General features: G+C 54.6%; 1 protein-coding gene across 1 annotated transcript; it reads right to left on the reverse strand.

Moving 5' to 3' along the window:
• Positions 1-1,743: 1,743 nt before the first annotated feature.
• TLE5 (TLE family member 5, transcriptional modulator) lies at positions 1,744-10,729 on the reverse strand. Its single transcript, XM_079917822.1, has 7 exons — positions 10,213-10,729; positions 9,017-9,114; positions 6,593-6,656; positions 5,153-5,197; positions 4,436-4,498; positions 2,968-3,042; positions 1,744-2,878 (listed from the first exon to the last, which is right to left on the reverse strand). Exons 1-7 carry the CDS (start codon positions 10,237-10,239, stop codon positions 2,657-2,659), a joined length of 594 nt encoding a protein of 197 aa, XP_079773948.1. The 5' UTR covers positions 10,240-10,729; the 3' UTR covers positions 1,744-2,656.
• Positions 10,730-24,192: the final 13,463 nt, after the last annotated feature.

Genomic DNA, 24,192 nt, shown 5'->3' on the forward strand with positions numbered 1-24,192 from the left:
CACCCTTAGAAGTCTCCTTTGGTAACTCCATGACATCTGGTGCTATAGGTCCCTTGGGCCTGTCTTTGTTCTTTATATAAGTGGAGTCACACAGCATTGACTTTTCCATACCTGGCTTCTTCAGTGTTCTGTGTGCCAGATGTACGGTGTCAAGTGCGGTGAGGTCTGGTTCTTTTTCTGGCTGCGTAGTATTCCACGGGCAGCTAATGTCACAACTTACCCTTCTGCCTTTTGATGGACAGCTGGTGGTTTCCAGTTTGGGGCAATGAGGACTAATTACAGCTGCTGTAAACATTCTTGTGGCACGTGTGTTGGGTGGATCCAGCATTCAAATCTGGGGGTATCACTGGGTGCTAAGCAGCCTTCTGAGGCAGATGTAACAATTTACACTCCCCAAGCGAGGGGCAGAGATGAGTTCTGGTTTTCAGCACAAGGATATACATTAAGCAGGGAGTGATTCCATCTCACTGGCATTTTTGGAGGTGATTTGGCTGCAGTGGGGGAGGGGCGGGGCCCAGCAGGAGGGTCCCCCTGTCCCCTCTCTGCCTCCTCTTTCTCTCCTTAGGGACAGGAGACATTTACCCTGAGGTTGGCTGTCCATCATTACCCCTCTGTCTCTCCTTCCTTCCCTTCCTGTGCCCTTGGCCCCCATGCAAACCCACTGGATTGGGCAGACAGCTGAGAATTCCTTGCATCCCTCGTGCTCCCAGTTCCTTGAGGGTGGGATTTCTGTAGCATGAAGCCCTTGTGAAGATCTTACCAAGTCCAGATGACTGTCCCCACTCTCCACCCACCTCCCCGCCGCCAGGCCCATATCCTGGGTGGGGAGCCTGAACTTCTCTTAGTTTTTTTTTTTTTTGTTTTTTTGGTTTTTTTTTTGCAGTATGCGGGCCTCTCACTGTTGTGGCCTCTCCCGTTGCGGAGCACAGGCTCCGGACGCGCAGGCTCAGCGGCCACGGCTCATGGGCCCAGCCGCTCCGCGGCATGTGGGATCTTCCCGGACCGGGGCACGAACCCGTGTCCCCTGCATCGGCAGGCAGACTCTCAACCACTGCGCCACCAGGGAAGCCCTCTTAGTTTTTATTATTAAATTTTTTGGCCACAGCACGGGGTATGTGGGATCTTAGTTCCCCAACCAGGGATCGAACCCACACCCCCTGCATCGGGAGCGCAGAGTCTTAACCACTGGACCACCAGGGAAGTCCCTGAAGTTCTCTTGACTGAAATGCCAAGTGTGCTGGGAATCACCTTTCCTGCTGGCTCCCCCTCCTGGGCTGGTCCAGCTTGGATGCAGGGGGGCTAGGGTGGGCTCCAAGTGGTCCTTGGAGAGTTGAGGTCCAGCTGGGGGTCTGTGTTCTCTGATCTGGAAAAAAGCGTTTTGTGTGTGCAGTGTGACTGTCCAGTCTCAGCAGCTGTCTCTAAGGGTAAAGACTGTCATTTAGGAACCCTCTGGCCTGGGACTCAGAAACTAGTGACCCCTTAGCTTTTCTGAATCCCTTTGCCTACCTGTCAAAACGGCTGGCTAGACCTCAAGCACCTAGGCTGTGCTGTGTGACCTAGAGCCTCCAGCTGGCCCTCTCTGAGCTAGGCGCCAAGTTCAGGAGCTAGACTACATTTACAAGCCGGACTCAGCTAGGACTCTCAATATCCAGTCCTGTAACAGACGAGGGGATCTCAGACTTGAAGGAAGCCCTCTCCTCCTCCGGGAAGGGGGGGCACCGCGGGCAACTCGCAACACAGAGGCAGGAACACGGCAACCAACCTTCTCACATCTTTATTTGAAAGGCACAGCTAAGCCCACCCTCGATACAGCATTTTCACTTCTCTCCGTAGAGATCAAACGACTGAACACAACAAAGGCTGACAGTCTAAAAGGCTATATACAGACACAGGTGTGGGTGTTGCTTTTTTTTTTTAACATTTTTCTGTCTTTTTCTTTTTTTTAATATCCCTTTTCTTAAAAGACAAGCTAGTATACTGGAAAAAGGAAAAATAAAAAATAAAAACCAAGACAACTCGAGTACCCTCATCTTTATTTGGGAAAAGGGAGAAAGGGAATTCTGGGTCGCCCATCCCACCCTGTTCCCCGGGCAAAGCTTGCTGTCCATGGCCCCTCTTTCTTTCATGGGTGAGGGGACAGGACTAGGTGGGTGTGGGCGGCGGGAACTAGCAGAAGGTGAGTGAGTGGGAAGGGGAGACGCGGGGCGCCCAGGGCGGGGAGGGGCAGCTAGCATTGTGTTTGCATGCAGTGCCAGGGTGTGAGGCCAGGGTGTGCCCCGGGGAGGGGCGGGGGGGCAGCGGGCTGTCAGTTACAGGTGTGCGAATTGGGGAAGTGCAGGGGGTATTGGACCTCTTGAGGTCTTGCTCCCTTCGGACCTGGCCTCCCACTTGTGCCTCCAGGCCTCAGCTTGCCTCATCTGTGGTATGAGCGGGTAATGACCCATTCAGGCTGCAGGGGAGGAGGAGGGAGGCTGGGAGTCGGGGGTAGGAGCCAAGTCAGGGGGTGGCACACAAGCAGGGCGAGGGCCCCAGCAGGCGGCTACCATAAATACTACCAGAGTTGAGCCAATCCCGAGCTATACTGTGTCTTATGCTGAATCTTCCTCTCTCCGTGTCTGTCTCCCCTTTGTCCCCCTGCCCCCATCCCAGCCACCCACTAATCCGACTTCTCGCCATCATCCTCCTGGTGGGTGTCACCGTCATGCCCATTCTTGTCTTCCTTGGAGAGGTGGGCCTGGGAGCCCAGTGCCGACAGCGAGAGGAGGCCGGTGCCTGCACTGACCGCCGGCAGCGAAGGGGGCTGCAGCCCCACAGGCAGTGGGGTCAGAGGCAGGGCCAGAGCCTGCAGCTGGGACAGCTGGTGGGCTTGGAGCTGCTGCTGCAGGGCAGAGGAAGGGGAGCGTTAGCCCCCTTGGGCCCACCTGTCCTTCTCCCACCCGCTGCTTCCCCCAAAGACCCCAAACATACTCGGATGATGGAGTTCAGCTCAGGAGCAGTGACCTGCTTAGCCCTCTCGATGGCTCCCAAGACTTGCTGCTGGTGCTGGATGTGGAGAGAAATCAACTGATTAGCCCCGATCTTGTTAGGGCTTGTGGCTCAAAGCCCAGAAGCCCCGCTCCCATCTGGGCTATTAGAGCCCTCCCTCTCCACAGCTTCCCACGCCTCCCGAAACCCCCCTCTCTCCAGCTGATTCCTTTCATCCAGCCTCAGTCTCTTCATCTGGAAAATGGGATACACAGAGATGCAGAGAAGACCCAAAGGGCTTGGTACCAAAATCTTAGGAAAAAGCTTTTGGGTGAGTCTGAGAAAGCCTGAACCACGACCAATGCCATGTGCAAAGAAGCAGAAGTGCAGTGCACAACCTGGTCAACAGTACAGGGAAGTCCTGGTTCTAAGAGCTCAGACCAGGACTGCTGGTCCAAGAGATCTGAGATCTGCTAACCCAAGCTCCTCTTTCTCCAGAGCCTGGGAAGGCCCAGTGAATTCTGGCAGGGCTGGGGCACGAGTCTCGGTTCAGGGCAATCCCCCACCCTGTACCCCAGCCCTCCCTGAACGTCTGTCTCTCTGGCCATCAGATGCTAGAATCTGCCAAGCTCCTTCTTTGCCTTGGCTACCAGGGAGCCCCTGTTGTGAACGGAAACCACAAGGCTAGGTCTTCAGGGTCCTAAGAGTCCCCTTCTTTGGGGCTTTCATGGTGTCCTCCTGGAATTGTTCCTGGGCATCACCTGAGGGACCCCAAGATATGGGTGGGGGCTAAAGAGAAAATGATGAATTATCAAGAGTAAATCTGGCAGAGAGCAGATGGGCCTTACATGACCCAGACATGTGTGTGTGTGTATGTGTGTGTGTGTGTGTGTGTGTCTGTCTGTCTGTCTGTACAGAGTGGGCCTCACACCAAGAGTCTTAGAACCCCAGGAAACAAAAGAGGAAGAGTTGGGTACCTGGTTCCTCCGTGTGTCCGTGTGCATCTCTGTGTGTCTGTGTGCCGTGTGTTTAAGTGTCACCTCTGCGCATACCTGTGGCTGTTTGTATGTCTGCCTATGTGTGCTGGGAGCCCCCCTGTCCACACTGTGGCCAGCAGGGCCCCGCAGATGAATCTCAGGGGGTGAAAGACGGAAGCAAAACAGGGCAACAGAATTCTTGGTGAAGTCTTCAGCGTAGCTGACATTTTTACAGTGCAATGACTCACTCAGGCTGGGAATTCCACAGCAGGGTGAGGCCCCTCCCTCCACTGCCCTGCACCCCTGGGGTTTCTCCAACCTGGGGATTCTTCTGCACAGACTGGCTGGTGGCTGAGAGGTCCAGAGAGGGAAGGCATGGGGTACCCAGCACGCTGCTGCCCCAGATGGCTGCAGGACAGAGGACCTGGGGAAAGTTCACGATCCATCTACCGCCTCCTCCCCGCAGCCCTGGGAGGCCTGGGGGCTCCACTCACCTCTTGGGAAAGGTAGGGCAGGACCTGGGCACAGATCCCATTCAGCCTCTTGACGATTTCAGCCTGAAACACACAGACGCTTCAGCCCTGGGCAGCAGCTGGGGCAGGCGCAGACCAGCCCCGGGAGGCCTGGGGGTTCTGTCTAATCTAAGAAGAGGCCAGCTCGGCTCAGGGTCAGGTCAACTCATCGGGCCCACGGGCACCCAATCAGCAGCAAAGGTGGAATCTGAGGCTGGCTCTCTGCCCTGTAGGCTAAGAGCACAGGACAAACCCACGCCCAGCCGCTTGGGGTCCCGGTGGCCCTGGGAAGATGATGCCCAGTGCCTGAGAGGTAGTGAGTGCTCCGTGGGGGAGAGGGGAAAAGGGGTGGGGGCAGCTGGCATCAGTGTGCTACAACATACCCGAGGGTAGCCTCATCAGGGCACAGGTGGCAAGAGCAAGGCTGCAGGGCAAGGGGCAATCTGGGGGTTCCAGGGTGGGTTGGCACATCACCCCTCCCCTGCTGTTTGCAAAGGGGAGACAGTGGGGTGGGGGGTGGCAGGTCCCCGGAAAGTCTCTGCCCCTCCCCCTCAGGGAGGCCTAAGAAAGGGGGGTGGGTTGGGAGGTAACAGGATACCAGGGCAGACTTAGAGCTCAGGCAAAGGGTGGGCAAGCTCCTACCTGCCTGGGGGAGTGCCGAAGTAAGCGTGGGACGGAGGAGGGGGGAAGAGGGCGTACCTGCTTGTGCATCTCGATGTTCAAGCCGTAGGACATCTCGTAGTACTGCGTGGGGGCGGAGAGGAGACAGAAATGGCGGCGGGTGAAGAATGGGGGGCTCCAGAGACAAAGAGATGGGGGGAGTGACAGAGAGACAAAGAGGGGGAGAGGGGGAGAAGGGGAGAAGTGGAGAGATGGGGAGGGGAGGGCAGGCGAAAGAGATGGAGATGGAAGTGGGGAGACACCCACACCAGGCGCTGGGGCCCAGGTGCCTGGTGGGGCTGCTGCGGAAGCTGGGGGAGCTTCAGGGCCCCAGCAGTGGTGTGGGTGCCCTGGTTTCTGGAATAATGATCACGCCCCAACCTCTAACACACACACAGACACACACACAGACACACATAGACACACACATACTCTCGCGCTCTCTCTCTCTCTCTCTCTCCAAGGCTCCTAATCTTTTATCTTTATGTGTCTTGTCTGCGGGTGGCCCTGGACTCCAGGGAAGTTTGCCTTCCTGGGTATAAATAATCGAGGATAAACAAATCCTGCTGGGTCTGGCTCTGGGGCCAGCAGCGCCCCCCCTCACGTCCCAGATCTGACCCTGCCCCTTCCCTTGCTCTAAACAGTCCCATGGCACCCCTCTGTCACTCCAGGGAGGGTGGGGGGGGAAGACGTTTGTTCCCAGGCCTTTGTGTGGTCTCCCCTTCTCTGCCCAGCAAGCTCCTACTCATTCTTCAAGACCCCAGCTGCAATGCCCCATCCTCCAGGCAGTCTTTCTCAAACCGGGAGCACCCCCTTCTGGAGTCCCCCAGTCCTGGGTCCCTCTCTCTGCCCCAGCCCCATCCCTCTCTCTGAGGCCAGAGGTTCAGTGTCTGGCTCTGCTTCCCCCACAGCCTGGGAGAAGTGGGCTCTGGGCTGGACGGAGGTGGCGCAGTGGGGCGTGGGGGTGGGGTGGGGTTGACGCAGAAATCGCCACCTGGTGGGTAGGAAACCTAGCAAGTGATTCTGGCAGTGTGCACGCGGGCAGGGTCTCAAATGTCAGGCCCAAGAACGCAGTGACACCCCTTCCCTCCCACCCACGTCAGAGTCCTCCTCCCAGGCTTGGGCAAGGAGGGGTTAAGCCTGGGATGCCTGGACCATGGGGGTGGGGAGGGATCTGGCTGCTCCCTCAGTCAGATCCTGGCTTTCCCAGCCATTGGCTCCTTTCCTGCCAAGGACAGCCGGGGGACCTGGCAGGCCCAGGCTGCAACCCGGTGGTTTGGCACCTCGGCCACTGCCTGGGCCGGCAGCCAGGCCAGCAAGACGGACTCAGCCCGGCCCAGGGGCAGGCTGAATGGAGAGCTGACCCTGACTCCTCATACATCCCAGAGGTGGCGGCCAGGGTTCAGGCAACAGCTGCTGGTGCTGGAGGGGGATCTGGGGTCCCCCATCCCTGCCTACTGGACCCCAGGGCTGGCTTACCATCACGTAATGACGCTGCATCTCTGACTTCTCGCTGGCCAGCTTGTCACATTCGAGTTTCAGACTGAAAAAGAACACGGGGAGGGGCGGGGGCTGGGCTGAGGTCCCCCCCATTGTGCAGGGGAGCCCCTAACTTTGGTGGGGGACAGACAGAAAATGGGGCAGGGGGAGCCTCAGGTGCCCTAGCTAGAAAATGTGGATTATGAAACCAACTTTGCAGATCTGGGGGCAGAGAAAGCAATGAAAATAATAAAAATAACAAAAGTCAGAGCAAATGCCCTGACTGTAGCTGAGACAGGGATTCAAAGAAACTTTTACCTCTCCTGAAACCCAAAGAGGTCAGGGCTGTTAACATCACTCTGTTTTTACAGATGATGCAATGGACGCCCAGAGAGGTTGAGTGAACGGGCTCAAGGACACACAGCCAGGAAGCTGGCTTCAGAGGCCATACTCTCAAGCACTGAGGAAAACTCTCCAGCAAAGGAGGAACAAACAGACACGGTGGAGAGGCTGCTGCGGGAGCCGAGTTGGCTGGTAGGGCTCTGGATTGGATTTACCAAGGAATCTTCAAAGGCACCCAAGGCCCTCTTGTGGGTCCTGATTTCCCTAGCAGTGGGGCATAAATTTCCACCATTGGGTAACAGAGATGGTGACCGCCCCCGCCTCTCTCAAGCTCCCCCAGCAAGGATAAGCTTTGGGTATCTCTCAAAGGCCCCTCACGAGAGTGTCAGGGTGACAGGTAAAGAGCTGAGAGCACAAACTCAAGCCAGATAGACTGGGTCCAAAGTTCAACCCTGCTATTTTGATGCTGTGTGACTCTGGGCAAACCCCTCTACCTCTCTGGGTCTTGGTCTCCAAGTCTGTTGAGTTCCAACCTCCGAGGGTGAGGTGGTGAGGATGAAATGAATTAAGACCAGAAACACTCTTAATGCTGGTATTCAGCAAGTACCCAATAAAAACTTAGTTGCTCTTGTAGTCACCCCAGGAGACTGGAGTTTCTCTTCACCAGACTGACCACAACTTGTATACCCCAGTTAGGAGGACAGCCACAGTTGGTTTCTCCAACTTTCTTTAAAAATATGCATTTGTTGCCACCGTTAAAAACAAAATCAGGCAATTTCATTCCAAACTCTGCATTTCTGGCCCTTCCTGAAGGACTGGTGGATCCTGTGTGAGCCCCCAACATGGTAGGACCCCTCAGTGTAAAGCAGGAAGCCCAGGCCCAGCAGATGGAGACTCCAAAGCTCAGAGAGGGGGTGTGGCCTACCCGAGGTCACATAGCACTGTGGCAGCAAACGTCAGATTGCTGGGTCTCTGGAATTGGATCAGCCCCAGTGCTCACTGTGACATGGGCATGGGCCAGGCCGGGGGGTGGGGGGGTGGAGGGGAAGAGGCTCAGAAAGGCCAGGCCTGCCAGGCAAAGCCCCTAAACCCTCCACATCACAGGACCAGAACAAAGTTCCTAGGCCTGCCCTTCAACCATCTGTGCCTCAGTTTCCTCATCTTTGAAATGAGCACAACGATAGGGCAGCAGTAAAGATTAAACAAAAGGATGTATGTTCCACCTTCAGCAAATGGGGAGAATGGGAAGTACCTCCAAAAGAACAAATATATCACTGTTCCCAATTTCTTCTTGGAGACAACTCGGGACCCTTCAAAGAATACTTTCGTGTGGGTAAAGTAAGGTCCAGAGAGGGCCTAAGACCCCACAGGTATTTGTGGCCATGGACCCCCTTTTGATTCCTAGTTCAAAGCCCCCCTCCATAGCAAAACCTTGAGAATCTGCATTCTTCAACCCAGAGACTGGGTACAAATCTCAGTTCTGCCACTTCTTTGCTGTGCAACCCCAGGAAATTCCTATCGTCTCTGGGCTTAAGTTTCTCTAAGTGTAAAATGAAGACAATAATAGTTCCTTTCTCTTTAGATTTGGCACATTGGCAAGCCCTTTAGAAACGTTAGATTCAGTTCTGGAAAGAGAATCGCCTTTCTGCGGGCTGGCAGTAACCCTTTCTCCAAAACTAGGCAGAGAGAGAGAACATGCTACAGATTTTGGTGGGGGTGGGGTGGGGTGGGGAGGTGGAGGGCCCATCCCCAACTCCATCTGTTGGGAGGTCTTTTATCCAATGCAGATTGGGGTGGGGAGAGGGGCTCTGACACCAGACAGCTGAGGCTTTGGGCAAATTATTGAAATTTTTGTGCCTCAGTTTTCTCATCTACAAAATGGGACTGTCTTAAAGACTAAATGAATTTCATATCGGCAAAGTGCTAAAGACAGTGCCTGCCACCTAAGACATTCAACGCCTCTACTTTTTCGGAGCCTAGATATATAGCAGGGGCCACAACCTCCGCTGCAGGCTTCAGTCTTGCCATCTGAGCAGGGGTCTCCAGCTTCTCCCGGGGCGGGTACCACCAGCCCCAGCTCACCTGTGGTACTGAGCCTGCAGCAGCTGAAACTCATCTTTGATGCGGTCGCAGGAGTCCGAGGTGGTGAATTTCAGTTGCTGGGGGAGGTGCGACGAGCCCTGTGGGGAGGGGCGGCCCGGGTCAGGATCCGGTGGAGCCGCCACCCACCTCTCTCCCCCGCTGCCCCGAGGCAGCGGCCGGCGCAGCTGCAGCGTCCCCCCCCCCCCCCACCCGCCCTACTTCCCGGGCCCGTGTTTACAGCCCCCGGAGCGGCCCCCGCCCGCACTTCCTGCCCCCGCCTCTCCGCCCGAAGCCGAGGGGGGTGGGCGCGCCCGGAGGCTCTCGTCCCCCGCCCCCCGCAGGCTGTGGAGGTGCGTTTGAAGGCCCGCCCTTGGTGGGGGGCAGGGTGCGCCCTCTACCGCGCCTCCAAAGCGCCGAGAGGGGGTGCACATCTGAGCGCCCCAACTGCCTCTGGGAGGGGGGGAGAACGCGTCCTAGAGGGTCCCCCTCCCCAAGCTGGCGGTGTGGGAGGGGGGAATGAGGCTTCCTTGCAAACTCCCCTTGGGGGAGGGGCCTCTCTAAGCACCCGAAATCTTCCGGGGGGGCCCACCCCAGATTCCTAGCACCCTTCCTCCGGGCCGCGCTCTTCCGGGAGGGGTGCGCCTCCGGTCTCCCCCCACTCCCAAGCCCCGAAAGCAGCCCCGGCGTTAGAGGTGCCTGGTGGGGCTCCCGGGGCGCCCCAGGCCCGAGGCAAAGGCCGCCGAGGCCCTGGCTGGCTTGATGGGGGGGGGGGGCACAGGGCCCAGGAGCTGGGGCCGGGGCTGGGGGGATCTGAGTTGGGATCTGGAGGAGACCTGGCTTGGGAGCTAGGGGGGGTGCTCTGGGCCCGGAAGCTGGGAGGGGGACAGGGAGCTACCGGGGATGGGAGGGAGCCCCGGAGCTGGGGGTGGGGAGTAGCGCTGGGCCCAGAGCTGGAGGGGACTGGGCCTAGGAGGTGGGGGGGAGACGCCGAGCTGGGGGTGGGGAGGTCCGGCTGGGATCTGGAGCGGGGTGCGCAGGGCCCGAACCTGGGGGAGGGAAGGGTCCGGCTGGGAACTGGGGGGACCGGGTCAGGACCTGGGCGGACGCAGGGCCCAGAGCTGGGGGGATGGCCCGGCCGGGAACTGAGGGGTGCCGGGCCCGGATGGGGGGGCGCCGGGCCGGCGGGCCCCGCTTACCGAATGCCTGCTTTGTGGAAACATCATGTCAGTCGCGGCGGGGGGCGCGGGTTGCGCCCCGGCTGTGCGCCCCGGCTCGGGCTGCTCGGGGCGCCGGGCGGCCGCGCCTTTGTCCCGGCGCCGATCGGCAGCTCCCGGGGCCGCCGCCGCCGCCTCCCGCGCCCGGCCTCGCCCGCTTCCTGCGCCCCCTCCCCGCGCGCCCGGCCCCGGCGCGCCCCGGGCCCCGCTTCCTGCGCGCCCGGCGCCCCTCCCCGCCCCTCCCCGCCGCCCGCCTCCCCGCACGCCCGGCCGCCGCTCCTATTGTCTAATGGCGGCGACGCCGGCAGTGGCCGCGGCCTCGGCTAAGCGGAGGCTCCGGCTCCACCTGCTGCTGCCGCCGCTGCCGCTGCTGCTGCTTCCCGGGCCCCGTGCGCGCCGCCGAAGGGGGGGGCGCGCGCCCGGGGAGGCCCGCGGATCCCCACCCATCCGCCTCCCCCGGGCCGGCCGGCGCAGTGACCTTGGGCCCGGCGCGCCGCCGCCTCGCTGCGGTCCCTCCCGGCCGGGTGGCCCAGGCAGCCGCCAGGGCCTCGGTTTCCCCATGTGTCAGAGCCGGGGGGCCCGGCTGCCCCCATCGAAACCGCCGGCGCAGTCATGGCGCGACCCGGACGCGTGCCAGGGACATGCTCTGTAATCTTGGCTCACGGGCTGTTCTCTGAGCCTCGGTTTCCTTTTCAGTAGAAAGGAGGTGGTGATACCGACTTCCTGGGAGCCATGCCTTCAACACACATTTACGGAGCGCCTACTGTGTTCCAGGCCCCGCTCCAGGACGTGGGGGTGGGAAGGGGTACAAAGTCCCGACCCTGGTGGAGATGACATGAGACGGCAAACACGTGAACCAAATCCCTGGCAGGTCAGAAGGTGGTAACAGCTATGGAGAAAACAAAGCAGGAGGGAGGGCTGGGAAGGTGCGATTTTTCGCAGAGGGAGGTCAGAGGGGGCCTGCTTGGCCTCTAAGAGGGCCCGAAGGTGAGAGAGCTGAGAGAGCGAGCCAGTAGGCTGTGGGGGTGGTGGCTTATTCAAGTAGGGAGAAACGCCAGTGCAAAGGCCCTGAGGCAGCACTGTGGCTGGCACGGAGTGGGGTGCTTGGGAGGAGATGGGGGCAGGGAGGCAGCAGCTTCCTGCATTCACACATGGGCGCTGCTCCCAGAAGGGCCTGTGCTTGGGTTAATGATCTGCCGTTTTGGTCTGGAAATTCCTAATAATTTTTGAACAAGGGGCCTCACAGTTTTGTTTTGCAATTATTTACTTATTTTTTTTTGCGGTACGCGGGCCTCTCACTGTTGTGGCCACTCCCGTTGCGGAGCACAGGCTCCGGACGCGCAGGCTCAGCGGCCATGGCTCACGGGCCTAGCCGCTCCGCGGCATGTGGGATCTTCCCAGACCGGGGCACGAACCCGTGTCCCCTGCATCGGCAGGCGGACTCTCAACCACTGCGCCACCAGGGAAGCCCTTGTTTTGCAGTTTTTGAACAAGGGCCCTGCAAATTCAGTAGCTGGTGATGGGACGGGACAGATGGTGCAGGGCCTCGGGGTCTGTGGGAAGGACTTAGGCTTTTACTCAGTGAGGTCGGAGCCTTGGAGGGCTGTGGGCAGAGGAGGGACAGGACTGACTCAGGCCTCGAAGAAGCTGTTGAAATAATACACGTGAACCCCCAGCAAGTGCTAAATAGACAAGCTCTTCATTATCACCATCGCCATCAACTATGCACCTTGCCTCCTGGATGGGCCTTGGGTTTTCCCATCTGGAGTTAGGACTCTGGTCACCTTTCCTGGGCAGAGGAAGGGTTAGGACTAGGTTGACATGAGTAAGCAAAATTGAAGCCCCTTCCACCCAAAAAGCCCTTCAAGATAAAACAGTACTTTAACACCGTATTTTTTTTTTTTTTTCCCCTGTGGCCACCCAGTGCGGCTTGCGGGATCTCGGTTCCCTGACCAGGGATTGAACCCAGGCCATGGTAGTGAAAGCCCGGAACACGATATTTTTTAAAATAAAAATTAATGCCAGAAATTCATCACGAGCAAGGTAACACATTAAATAAGACAGCATTTTGGACTTCCCTGGCAGTCCAGTGGTTAAGATGCCAGGCTTCCATTGTAGGGGGCCGGGTTCAATCCCTGGTCAGGGAACTAAGGTCCCACATGCCACAGGGCATGCCCTAAATAAACAAACTAGCAAATAATAAAACAGCATCCAGTGGGGCCAGAGACGAGTTAGGAGGATGCAGGATCTCCCTAGTCCCGATTCCCTAAGAGAAAAAGCACAAACTTTTAGAAAGTTTACTATTCCTGGGGAATTCCCTGGTGGTCCAGTGGTTAGGACTCATTGCTTCCACTGCTGGGGACATGGGATGGATCCCTGGTCAGGGAACTAAGATCCCACAAGCTGTGTGGTGGGGCCAAAAAAAAAAGTTATAGAAAGTTTACTATTCCGAATGGTTCCGGAATATGCAGACCTCACAAATTGTATTCGGGTCCCTGAGTGGAACAGGCTACAGAATTTTCAGGGCCCAGGGCCAAATGAAAACGCAGGGCCTCAGGTTCAAAAAGGATCAGGAATTTTAGGATGGTAACAACAGAGCATTAAACTAAGATCAGGGCCCTTCCTTCAAGTACAGGGTCCTGTAAGACTGCGTGAGTCACAGGCCCAACAAACCAGCCCTGCTCGCAAATCTCCCCACTCCCACACAGGGACCAGACACCGTTTCTCCTGGGAGGCCCTCTGCATCTAGGCAGGCAGCTCCAAGTATTAGGGCTCTTGGTGACCATTTTAGCAGACCGTAGCCTTGGGTGGGCAGAGATGGACACAGACATCTCCAGTACAGACATCTCCAGTACAGCCTTGGGTGGGCAGAGATGGACACAGACATCTCCAGTACATCTCCAGTACAGTGGGGTCAGGGCAGGCCTTTCACCATGTAGTAGAGAAGCCTGGATGTGTGACCCAGACTATGAATAAACCGACCCACCAGTTTAATTAATTTATTCATTTATATTTGGCTGCGTTGGGTCTTCGTTGCTGCGCGCCAGCTTCCTCTAGTTGTGGTGAGCGGGGGCTACTGTTCGTTGCGTTGTGCGGGCTTCTCACTGTGGTGGCTTCTCTTGTTGCGGAGCGCGAGCTCTATAGGCGCGTGCGCTTCAGTAGTTGTGGTGCACGGGCTTAGCTGCTCTGCGGCATGTGCGATCGTCCTGGACCAGGGCTCGAACCCGTGTCCCCTGCATTGGCGGGCGTATTCTTAACCACTGTGCCACCAGGGAAGTCCCTGTTTAAGTTTTTAGGTGTACAGCAAAGTGAATCAGTTATACATATACATATATCCACTCTTTTTTTAGATTCTTTTCCCATATAGGCCATTACAGAGTATAGAGTTCACTGTGCTATATAGTAGGTCCTTATTATCAATTTTGTATATAGTAGTGTGTATATGTCAATCCCAATCTCCCAATTTATCCCTCCCCCCCTTACCCCCTTGGTAACCATAAGTTTGTTTTTTACATCTGTGACTCTACTTCTGTTTTGTAAATAAGTTCATTTGTACCCTTTTTTTAGATTCCACATGTAAGCGATATCATACGATATTTGTCTTTTTCTGTCTGATTTACCTCACTCAGTATAACAATCTCTAGGTCCGTCCATGTTGCTGCAAATGGCATTATTTTGTTCTTTTTTATGGCTGAGTAGTATTCTATTGTATATATGTACCACATCTTCTTTATTCATTCCTCTGTCGATGGACATTTAAGTTGTTTCCATGTCTTGGCTATTGTAAATAGTGCTGCTATGAACATTGGGGTGCATGTCTCTTTTCAAATCATGGTTTTCTCCGGGTATATGCCTAGGAGTGGGATTGCTGGGGCATATGGTAGCTCTATTTTTAGTTTTTTAAGGAACCTTCATACTGTTCATACCAGGTTACATTCCCACCACCAGTGTAAGAGGGTTCCACTTTCTCTACACCCTCCTACCTGTTTGAGTTTTTACCATGAACCAGTCACTGCTTTAGCATTTTAACCTTGCGTACTACCATTATGCCCATTTGAAATATGGGGAAATTAAGGCACCGAGAGGTTAAGAGACTTGGCCAAAATCACATAGCTGGTGGGTGGCAGCACCATGATGTCAACCCAGGTCCTTGGGCCTTTGATCGCTATGCAGTCCTGCCCCTCCAGGTGGGGCGTGAACGCAAGTCACGGTGGGAACACTGGCTGGAGAGGGCCAGGACCCCAGATGATGCAGGACCCTGCATTCTGCACTGAGGAGTTGGGCTTGTACCTGGAGAGCACTAGGGAGCCATGGAACAGTTCAGAGCAGGGTTTGTCAGTCTGTACTCTCGACATTCTGGCCCGAATCATTCTCTGGTGGGGGGGGCGTCCTGGGCACTGTGGGGTGTTGAGAAGCATCCCTGGCCCCCACTCACTAGATCCCAGGAGTACCCCCAGTCCCAAGTGTCCCTCAGGGCAGAATTGCCCCCAGCTGAGAAGCCCTGGCTTAGAGCAGCAGAGAGAGACCACCAGGGCGAGTGGTAGAAAATGCTTACTGGTAGTGGGAAGGGATGCAGATGAGGCGGGAGGTCAGGAGACCAGGGCGGATCCCCAAACTAAGGCTCAGGAGAGGTGCAGGCTGAGCCGGGCCCGCTGTGTGGAGGAGCTTTTGCGGGTAGAAAGAGCAGAAGGCCAGCAAGTCGGGGAAAGGCAGGGCAGAAGGCTGCAGCCCAGGAGGGAATAGTCTTCATCGTATAATTAATTTGGGGGAAACTGGGGCTTTTGAAGACCTTCCTGTCTGGGAAGCTGCCATCCCACACCCCCCAGCTCCTACCCATCACCTACTCCTTGGGTCCATATCCTGATCTTTCCTCTTCCTGGGGTTCTTAGGGCCACATCTGGGGCCAAGTTGGGGCGGGGATCTGTCTCATGTATCCAACAGCCTGAGACCAGCCTCGCAGCCTGCTTACAAATGAGCGCTGGGCCCCGCGCCTCCAGGGCAGAGCCAGGCGCTGGCTGGCGCATGATGGATGGGGCTGCAGGGTCATTAATCAGAGGCGGGGGAGGAAACAGGTGGCTGCCGTGCGCACAGGGACCTCCCTGTGATAGGCCTGGTGGAGCTGGGGCCTCAGCTGTCCCGGCCTGGGTTTGTGCCCCTGGCTGCCATAACCTGGCTAAGTGACCCCAGGGCAGTATGAGTTTCCTGGTCTGTACCCTAGTGCCCCCCTCCCCAAAGGGAGCTGTTATTCATTCATTCCCTCAGTAAACATTTATTGCACCTACTGTGTGCCAAGCATGGCTCTAGGTGGAGGTTTATAGCAGTGATGAAGGAGGACAAAAATCCTTCCCCTTGCAGAGCAGACAGGCTTTAAATACTTGACTCAGGTCCTGCCCCTCCTCTGCCCACAGCCTGCCAGGGTCCCACCGCCCTCGGGGTAAAAGCCCAAGTCCTCCCCAAGGCCCTGCAAGACCTGCCCCATCCCCTCCCTGCCCTCCCCTCCTCCCTCTCTCCCCCTCGCTCACTCTGCTCCAGACACACGGGCCTCCTGGCTGTTCCTCCAACACACCAGGCCCGGTCCTGCCCCAGGGCCTTTGCACTGACTGTTCCCTCTGCCTGGAAAGCTCATCCCCACAACCCAGTTTGGCTAATTCCTTTGTCTCCTTCCAGTCTTGACTTAAATGTCACCTTCTCAATGAAGCTGTATTGTGACTTTCCTATTTAATTCTGGTAGGGCTGGGACTAGGATGAGTGTACTTTCTAGTAAGGCACTTTCTTCAGGCGTAAAATTTAAGACCAAAATCTCAGTCAACAAGATAAATACTATTTTAGCGCAATCGATTTTTGAATTGTGGTAAAATACACATACAACTTACTATGAGAGACATTTACTACATTCACAATGGCGTGCAACCATCATGTCTATCCAGTTCCAAAACATTCCATCAGGAATTCCCTGGCGGTCCAGTGGTTAGGACTCCAAGATTCCACTGCTGGGGGCCCGGGTTCGATCCCTGGTTGGGGAACTAAAATCCCACAAACTGTGCGGTGCAGCCAATAAATAAATAAATAAAATTTATAAGGAAAAGAAACCATTCCATCACCCCCATAAGAAGCCCCATCCCCATTAGCATCCCCCCACCCTGCCTCTGGAAACGACTAGTACACTTTCTGTTTCTGTGGATTTGCCTGTTCTAGACATTTCATATAAATGAATCGTATACTATGTGACCTTTCGTGTCTGGCTTGTCTCACTGAGTATCATGTTTTCAAGGCCCATGCACATTGTATCGTATGTCAGGGCTTCATTCCTTTCTGTGGCTAATGTTCCATTGTAAGGATGGACCACATTTTGTGTATTCATTTATTCGTCTGTTGATGGACACTTGGGTTGTTTCCACTTTTTGACCATTGTGAATAATGCTGCTGTGACCATTCATATATAAGTTTTTATGTGAATGTATTATTTTATTTCCCTTGGGTGTAGACCCAGAAATGGAATTGCTGGGTCATAGGGTAAGTCCTATGTTTAATTTTCGAGGAATCGCCAAACTATAGTCCACAGCAGCTGTACCATTTTACATTCCCAATCGCAGTGCACGAGGGTTCCAATTTCTCCACATCCTTGCCAATAATTGAAATTGTCCTTAAAAAAAAAAAAAAAATATATATATATATATATATAAAATACACATTCTAGCAGGTGTGAAGTTGTATCTCAATGTGGTTTTGATTTGCATAAGGTAATATTTGAACAAATCAAAAGTAATGAAAAAATTTCCATGATGAACAAAATTTCGAAATTTTAAATAAAAACAGGATCCAGCCCTTCACTTGCATCACCAGCTTTACTTGACTCCCTCCTCCCAGCCCTGTAGCAACTGTTCCTCGTCCCCCACCCTTCCTAAGCCAGTAATGAGGTCAATGAGGGATTTTAGTTCCCCGACCAGGGATTGAACCCACACACCCTGCAGTGGAAGCGCCGAGTCCTAACCACTGGACTGCCAGGGAAGTGAATGGGGGAGGTGGGGGATGAACCAGAGGGGAAGATGCAGACTGGGGTTCAGATCCTTTGCTGTGCAACTTCTGTGCAACCTCCAAGCCATGATTTTCCTTCTCCATAACGTGGAAACCCTCTCTAAAAAATGGGGACCGTGGCAGGAGAGTGACCCCCAATTCCACTCCTAGGTATATACCCAAAAGAATTTAAAAAGCAAGGATTCGGGGACTTCCCTGGTGGCACAGTGGTTAAGAATCCGCCTGCCAGTGCAGGGGACACGGGTTCGAGCCCTGGTCCGGGAAGATCCCACATGCCGCGGAGCAACTACTGAGCCTGCGTGCCACAACTACTGAAACCTGCGCACCTAGAGCCCGTGCTCCACAACAAGAGAAGCCACCGCAATGAGAAGCTGGTGCACTGCAACGAAGAGTAGCCCCCGCTCGCCGCAACTAGCGAAAGCCCACGCGCCGCAACTAGCGAAAGCCCACGCGCAGCAGCAAAGACTCAATGCAGCCAAAAATAAAATAAAATGAAAATAAAAAGCAAGTATTCAAATAGATATTTGTACACCAATGTCCATAGCACCATTATTCACAATAGCCAAGAGTGGAAACGAATCTCCATCAACAGAGGAATGGATAAACAAAATTAACCATCTTACCTGTTTTTAAGTGCACAGCTCAGTGGCACTAAGCACATTCACAGTCATGCAGCCATCGCCACCATCCATCTCCAGAACTTTCTCATCTTCACAAACTGACACTCTGTCCCCATGAAACACTCCCCATCCCCTCCCCCAGCCCCTGGCCCCCACCAACTATTTTCTGTCTCTATGGTTTTGACTCCTCTAGGACCTCCTATGAGTGGGATCAGACAGTATTTGTCCTTCCGTATCTGTCTTATTCATTCAACATCCCTTAAAGAAGCCCTGTCCCCATGAGCAATCGCCCCATCCCCCTCCCCCAGCCCCTGGCAACCAGGAATCCATTCTGTCTCTGTGGATTTGCCTGTTCTGGACGTTTCCCATCAATGGAATCACACACTGGGTGTCCTTCTGTATCTGGCTTCTCTCACTGAGCATCGTGTTCTCAAGGTTCATCAACGTAGTGAGTGTCAGGGCTTCACCCCTTTTCGTGGCCGAGTGATGTTCCTGTGTGTGGAGGGACCACCTTTTGTTCATCTATTCATCTGTTGATGGACGTTTGGGGTGTTTCTACTTTTGGGCTATCGTGAGTAGTGCTGCTGTGAATATTCATGTACAGATTTTCATGTCGACACGTATGTTCATTTCTCTTAGGTAGGTACCAAGGAGTGGAATTGCTGCATCAGATGGAAACTCCAGGTTTAACTTTTAGAGAAACCACCAAACGGATTTCCACCGTGGCTGCCCCATTTTCCATTCCCAGCAGCTCTGGAGGAGGGTTCAGATCTCCCTACATCTTTGCCAGGACTTATTATTGCCCGTAACTTTTTTTTTTTTTTTTTTTGGCCCTGCACATGCGCGGGATCTTAGTTCTCCCAACCACGGATGGAACCTGGCCACACCAACAAACAATAGTAATGATACTGCGGATGGCACAGACTTCCCGCATGCTGGGAACCAGTCTTCTTTACGCATTTATTTACTAGTAACCCATTTTGCAAATGGGGACAAGAGAGGCTCAGAGAGAGTGTGGCCCATCTGGAGGTCACCAGCCTGGCAGGGGCTGGGAACCCAGGCCTCTAGGCCTTGTCACTGCCCCCCAGGGCTGAGCTTGACAATAAGTGTGTTTTGTTTTTGTGCTTATCCTTCTCCCCGGAGCTTCTGCCTGCACCCTTGGGAGCCTGGCGTTGGCAGGGCCGGGAGCCACTGTTGGGGTGTTTAAAGGCCTTTAAAAGGTGTTCCCAGGGGACTTCCCTGGTGGCGCAGTGGTTAAGAATCCGTCTGCCAATGCAGGGGACACGGATGGGTTCGAGCCCTGGTCCGGGAAGATCCCACATGCCATGGAGCAACTGAGCCTATGAGCCACAACAACCGAGCCTGTGCTCTAGAGCCCGCCAGCCACAACTACTGAAGCCTGCGTGCCTAGAGCCTGTGCTCCGCAACAAGAGAAGCCACCCAATGAGAAGAGTAGCCCCCACTCCCCGCAACTAGAGAAAGCCCGCAGCAATGAAGACCCAACGCAGCCATAAATAAAAAAAAAAAAGAAAAAAAAAAAGTGTTCCCAGCCTTTCCCTGGGGCTGCATGGTAATTAGGTGCTGTAATTAGGAGGCATGATTAGGAGGCCACCCACAGCAGGCGTGTCTCTGGGGACATCTGGGGACTGTGGGGAGCAGGGAGGCATGGCTGCCCACCTGGCCTGCCCTTCAGAGGCCCCCACTGCCTCCTCTGAGATACCTAAGGGCCAAGTGCTAGCTGCAGCTTTGCAGCTGGTGGGCTGAGTGGCTCTGGACAACCCTCTGTCCCTCTCTGGGCCTCTGCTTTCCCATCTATGTAGTAGGGGAGGGCATAGTGCAGACCCCACAGGACCTGCACCGCTCCCCTCGCTCTCTGGTACCTAGATCCCTCCACCTATCCCCCACCCCAACAAAATAAATACCCTCTTCGTTGTAAGAGGCCAGAGTCTACTAAGTTCTTTCATATCCCCAGCACTGCTCCGAGCCCTTGAGGTGGGCATGATGATCACTCCCATTTTACAGCTGAGGAAACTGAGGCCCAGGGAATTTGAGAAATGGACTCAGGAACACACAGCCTATGAAAGGAAGAGCCAGGATTTCAATCTCAATCGCCATCCTAAGACCACCAGCAAATATTTCCCTACATGCTACTGAATGTGGGCAACACTTTTAGTGTTTTGCATGAGTGCTATGGAATAAATGGTGTCTTCCCTACAACAAACTTGTGCTGAAGCCCTGATCCTCTGTGGGCTGGTATTTGGAGGTGGGGTCTTCGGGAGGAGGTTAGGGTTAGATGAGGTCATGAGGGTGGGGCCCTCATGGTGGGATTAGTGTCCTTATAAGAAGAGGAAGAGGCCAGAACTATCTCTCTGCTATGTGAGGACACAGCAAGAGGCGGCTCTCTGCCACCTAAGGAGAGAGCTCTCACCAGACACTGACTCTGCTGGCGCCTTGGTCTTAGACTTCCAGTCTCCAGAATGGTGAGAAAATAAATTTCAGTTGTTTAAGTCAATCAATCTATGGTGTCATGTTATGGCAGCCCAAGTAGACTAAGGCAATGAGTTATGTGATTTAATCCCCAGAATAATCCCAGGAGGAAGTAGCTATAGCTGAGGAGACCCAGAGGCTCAGAGAGGGCAAGACACACCCCTAAGGTCACACAGACAGGAATGACAGAGATGAGATTCCAACTCCAGTCTGGCTAGTTCTGAGTCCTGCCTGTGCCTGTATGTCCCTAAACTTCCCCATCCCCACCCCCACCCCAAGCCAGTCCTGGGAGGCAGTGTAGCCTCCTGGTTAATAGACAGAGGTGAGTTCAAATCCTCACTCTGGCCTTCTACTTGCTGAGTGACTGGGACCAAGGCATGTCCTCTGTCTGCACCTCCGTCTCCTCATCACAAACAGGAGTCCTAACAGTTCCAGAAAGTTGTGAGGATGGAATGAAATGAGATGTGAGGGTCCCTTAGCTGGGCATTAGCACAAAGTAAGAGCACTTGGTAAAAAAAAATTATTATTTTTCTTTCTCTTTCTTTCTTTCTTTCTTTCTTTCTTTCTTTCTTTCTCTCTCTCTCTCTCTCTCTCCCTCCCTCCCTCTCTCTCTCTCTCTCTCTCTCTCTCTCTCTCTCTCCCTCTCTCTCTCTCCCTCTCTCTCCCTCCCTCCCTCCCTCCCTCCCTTCCTTCCTTCCTTCCTTGCCACACCATGCAGCATGTGGGATCATAGTTCCCTGACCAGGGATTGAAGCCGTGCCCCCTGCAGTGGAAGCGTGGAGTCCTAACCACTAGACTGCCAGGGAGTTCCCTAAAAAAATTTTTTTAATTAAAAATTTTTTAAAAATTTAGAAAGAGCACATGGGCAGCTGTCTTCTCTGAACCTCAGTTTCTTCTTCTATACAATGAGCATAATGTCAGTACTTACCTTTGTAAAGTGCTTGAGTCAATGACAGTAAAGTGCTCAGAACAGGGTCTGGTAGCCAATGAATGCTTGATATACAATAATTTTTTTAAAAGTTCATAAATTCAAATACAACCACCAACGTGGAGACACCCAATGCCCACGGACACACACACACACACCGGGACCCTCCTGCCCAGGGATGAGTGGATGAGTGGCTGCCTTCTCTACCAGTTGGGTTGTCCACCCTGGTTACTGCAGAGCTCCCCTGCCTATGTGCATTAAACGTAAATTAACTGAATGAAAGGAAATTTAAAAATTGAGTTCCTAGGCTGCACAGGCCACATCTCAGGGGCTCATTAGTCACTGGGGCTGGTGACCATCACACTGGACAGTGAAGGTGCCCGTTATCGCTCACCACAGCAGGGTATTCTATGGAGAGCATGGTCTCGAACGTTCTAGAGCAGTGGTTTTCAGCCAGGGGTGATTCTGCCACCAGGGGACACCAGGTGATGTCTGGGGGCATCTGTGGTTGTCCCGAATGGGGGGATCCTGGCATTGAGTGGGTGGGGGCCAGGGAGGCTGCTCCACACCCACAGAGCCCAAGATGGACCCCCAGAGAATGATCTGGCCCCAAATGTAATAGAGGGGGGAGACCCCGTATTAATTATTTTGGGAAAATTTGAGTCTGATCCCTGCTCACATAACATGCCAGGATAAATCCCCGATGGTCAGGCAGTGTAAACCACGGGGGTCCCCAGTGTCTGAGTCACCTCCCCTCCCTCCCTCTCCGTTGTGTATTTAAATATGTGCAGCATCCCAGGACCTCAGAGGTCCCGTGGTCGTGGAACCCAGTCTCCTGGGGGTCCGTGGAATCCCTAACACCGGGGGTCTCAACTTGGGTGACCGTGCCCCCAGGGGACACTGGGAGATGTCGGGATATTTGTGGTTCTCATACTGGGGGGGCTCCTGGCATCAAGCCGGCCCCATGTCAGCAGTGCTGGGGCGACCGTGGGGTAGGGCAATGGATCTCAAACCTGTCCCCAGACCGGCTTCCTCTGGGAGCTTGGAGGAATGCAAAGTCTCTGGCCCTGCCCCAGCCAGGACTGCTGCTCTCATTCCACAATGCACAGCTCGGCCCCAATGTCCACAGTGCGGGGGGGTGGGCAGAGGAGGGTACCCTGGACTAGAGCTGTGGGAGCCACTTACCCTGCACCGTTATATTATTACACTGAAATTGATGGAAATGAGATGAAATGAAAGACGCATGTCCGCAGTTGCCCTGGCAACCTCTCAGGGGCTCAGCGGACACAGGCGGCGAGGATGTTGGGCAGCACCGAGTTAGAATACTGCCCTCCTGGCGGACAGTGCAGGTGGGCAGCGCCCCGTCGAGACCCTCCCCGGGGTCAGGCCAGGCTGGCAGCGCTGGCTCCACTCCCAGCACAGGGGAGCGGAGGCCGCGGTTCCACGACCGTCCACATGGGGGCAGCGTGTCCCAGGACCTGCGCCCCGGGAGGGAGGCTGAGCAAGGAGCCCTCATCCCCTCCGCTCCGCACATCCTTGGGGAGCGCCCACCGTGGGCCAGGCTCTGGGCTGCACACGGAGCTGCACACCAGACAGTCTAGTCCAGTTAACCCCCTCTGCGCTTGGACACTGGTGCAGGTCATCCTCTGGGTGGGGCCGGCCTGGGCACTGTGGGGTGTTGAGCAGCCCCTATCCAGTTGACGCCGAAAGCCCCCCACAGTGTGACAACCACAGAAGTCCCCTGACATCTCCCGGTGTCCCCTGGGGGCAGAATCACCCCCCCCCCCCCAGTCATGACAAGTAGAAATGTCACCAACATTGCTGACCGTCTCTTGGTGGGGCAACATTACCCCCAGTTGGGAATCACCATTCCAGTGAATCAACTCATCACACACATCAATATTTAAATTATGAAATAAGATGCAGTCTAAGGAGTTCCCGGTGGCATAGTGGTTAGGATTCTGGGCTTTCACTGCCGTGGCCCAGGTTCAATCCCTGGTGCGGGAACATCCTGCAAGCCGTGTGGTGTGACCAAAAAAAAAAAAAAAAAAAGTAAGAAAAGGACATTAAAAAAAAAAAAAGACTCAGTCTATAAGGGGGGAGGGGGGTTTCAAACTTTTTTCACCATGACATCTTCACCCAGTAAAACTAAATTAATTAATTAATTAAAAAATTTATACACACATGCTCAGGACACACATTTAAATACAGACATCACCCCAATAAAAGGTGCCCAAGATAACAGTTGCTGTTGCCCAGCATGAAGCATTGTATTTCCTCTACTGTATCACTGAAAATAAAAATGTGGGTCATGACCCACTAAATTGATTTCTCGACCTGTAGATGGCCAAAAGCAATGACTCAGAGTCCAGGCTGGGAAGGACCCAAACCGGAAACTCTAACCCTGAAGCCTGTTGACCTCAAGCAAGATAGCTTTATGCTGGGGTCACAGCATGGAAAATGGTCAATGGCTACTGTCACGACCTTGACACGTCTTGCAGACACAACGTGGATGGAGGCTAGGCATGGAGAGCTAGTGGCCCGGCTGCACATATATGAAGTTCAAGAGCAGATCAAACTAATCCAATGAAGACATGGGCAAAGGGCTTGAGTAGACTTTTCTATAAAGAAGTTACACAAATGGCCAAGAAGCGCTTGAAAAGATGTTTGACATCATTTGTCATCAGGGAAATGCCAATCAAAACCACAGGGAGATGGGCTTCCCTGGTGGCACAGTGGTTGAGAGTCCGCCTGCCGATGCAGGGGACATGGGTTCGTGCCCCAGTCTGGGAAGATCCCACATGCCGCGGAGCGGGTGGGCCCGTGAACCATGGCCGCTGAGCCTGCGCGTCCGAAGCCTGTGCTCCGCAACGGGAGAGGCCACAACAGTGA

The sequence above is a fragment of the Stenella coeruleoalba genome (assembly GCF_951394435.1).
Source record: "Stenella coeruleoalba genome assembly, chromosome: 3".
Lineage (NCBI taxonomy): Eukaryota > Metazoa > Chordata > Mammalia > Artiodactyla > Delphinidae > Stenella > Stenella coeruleoalba.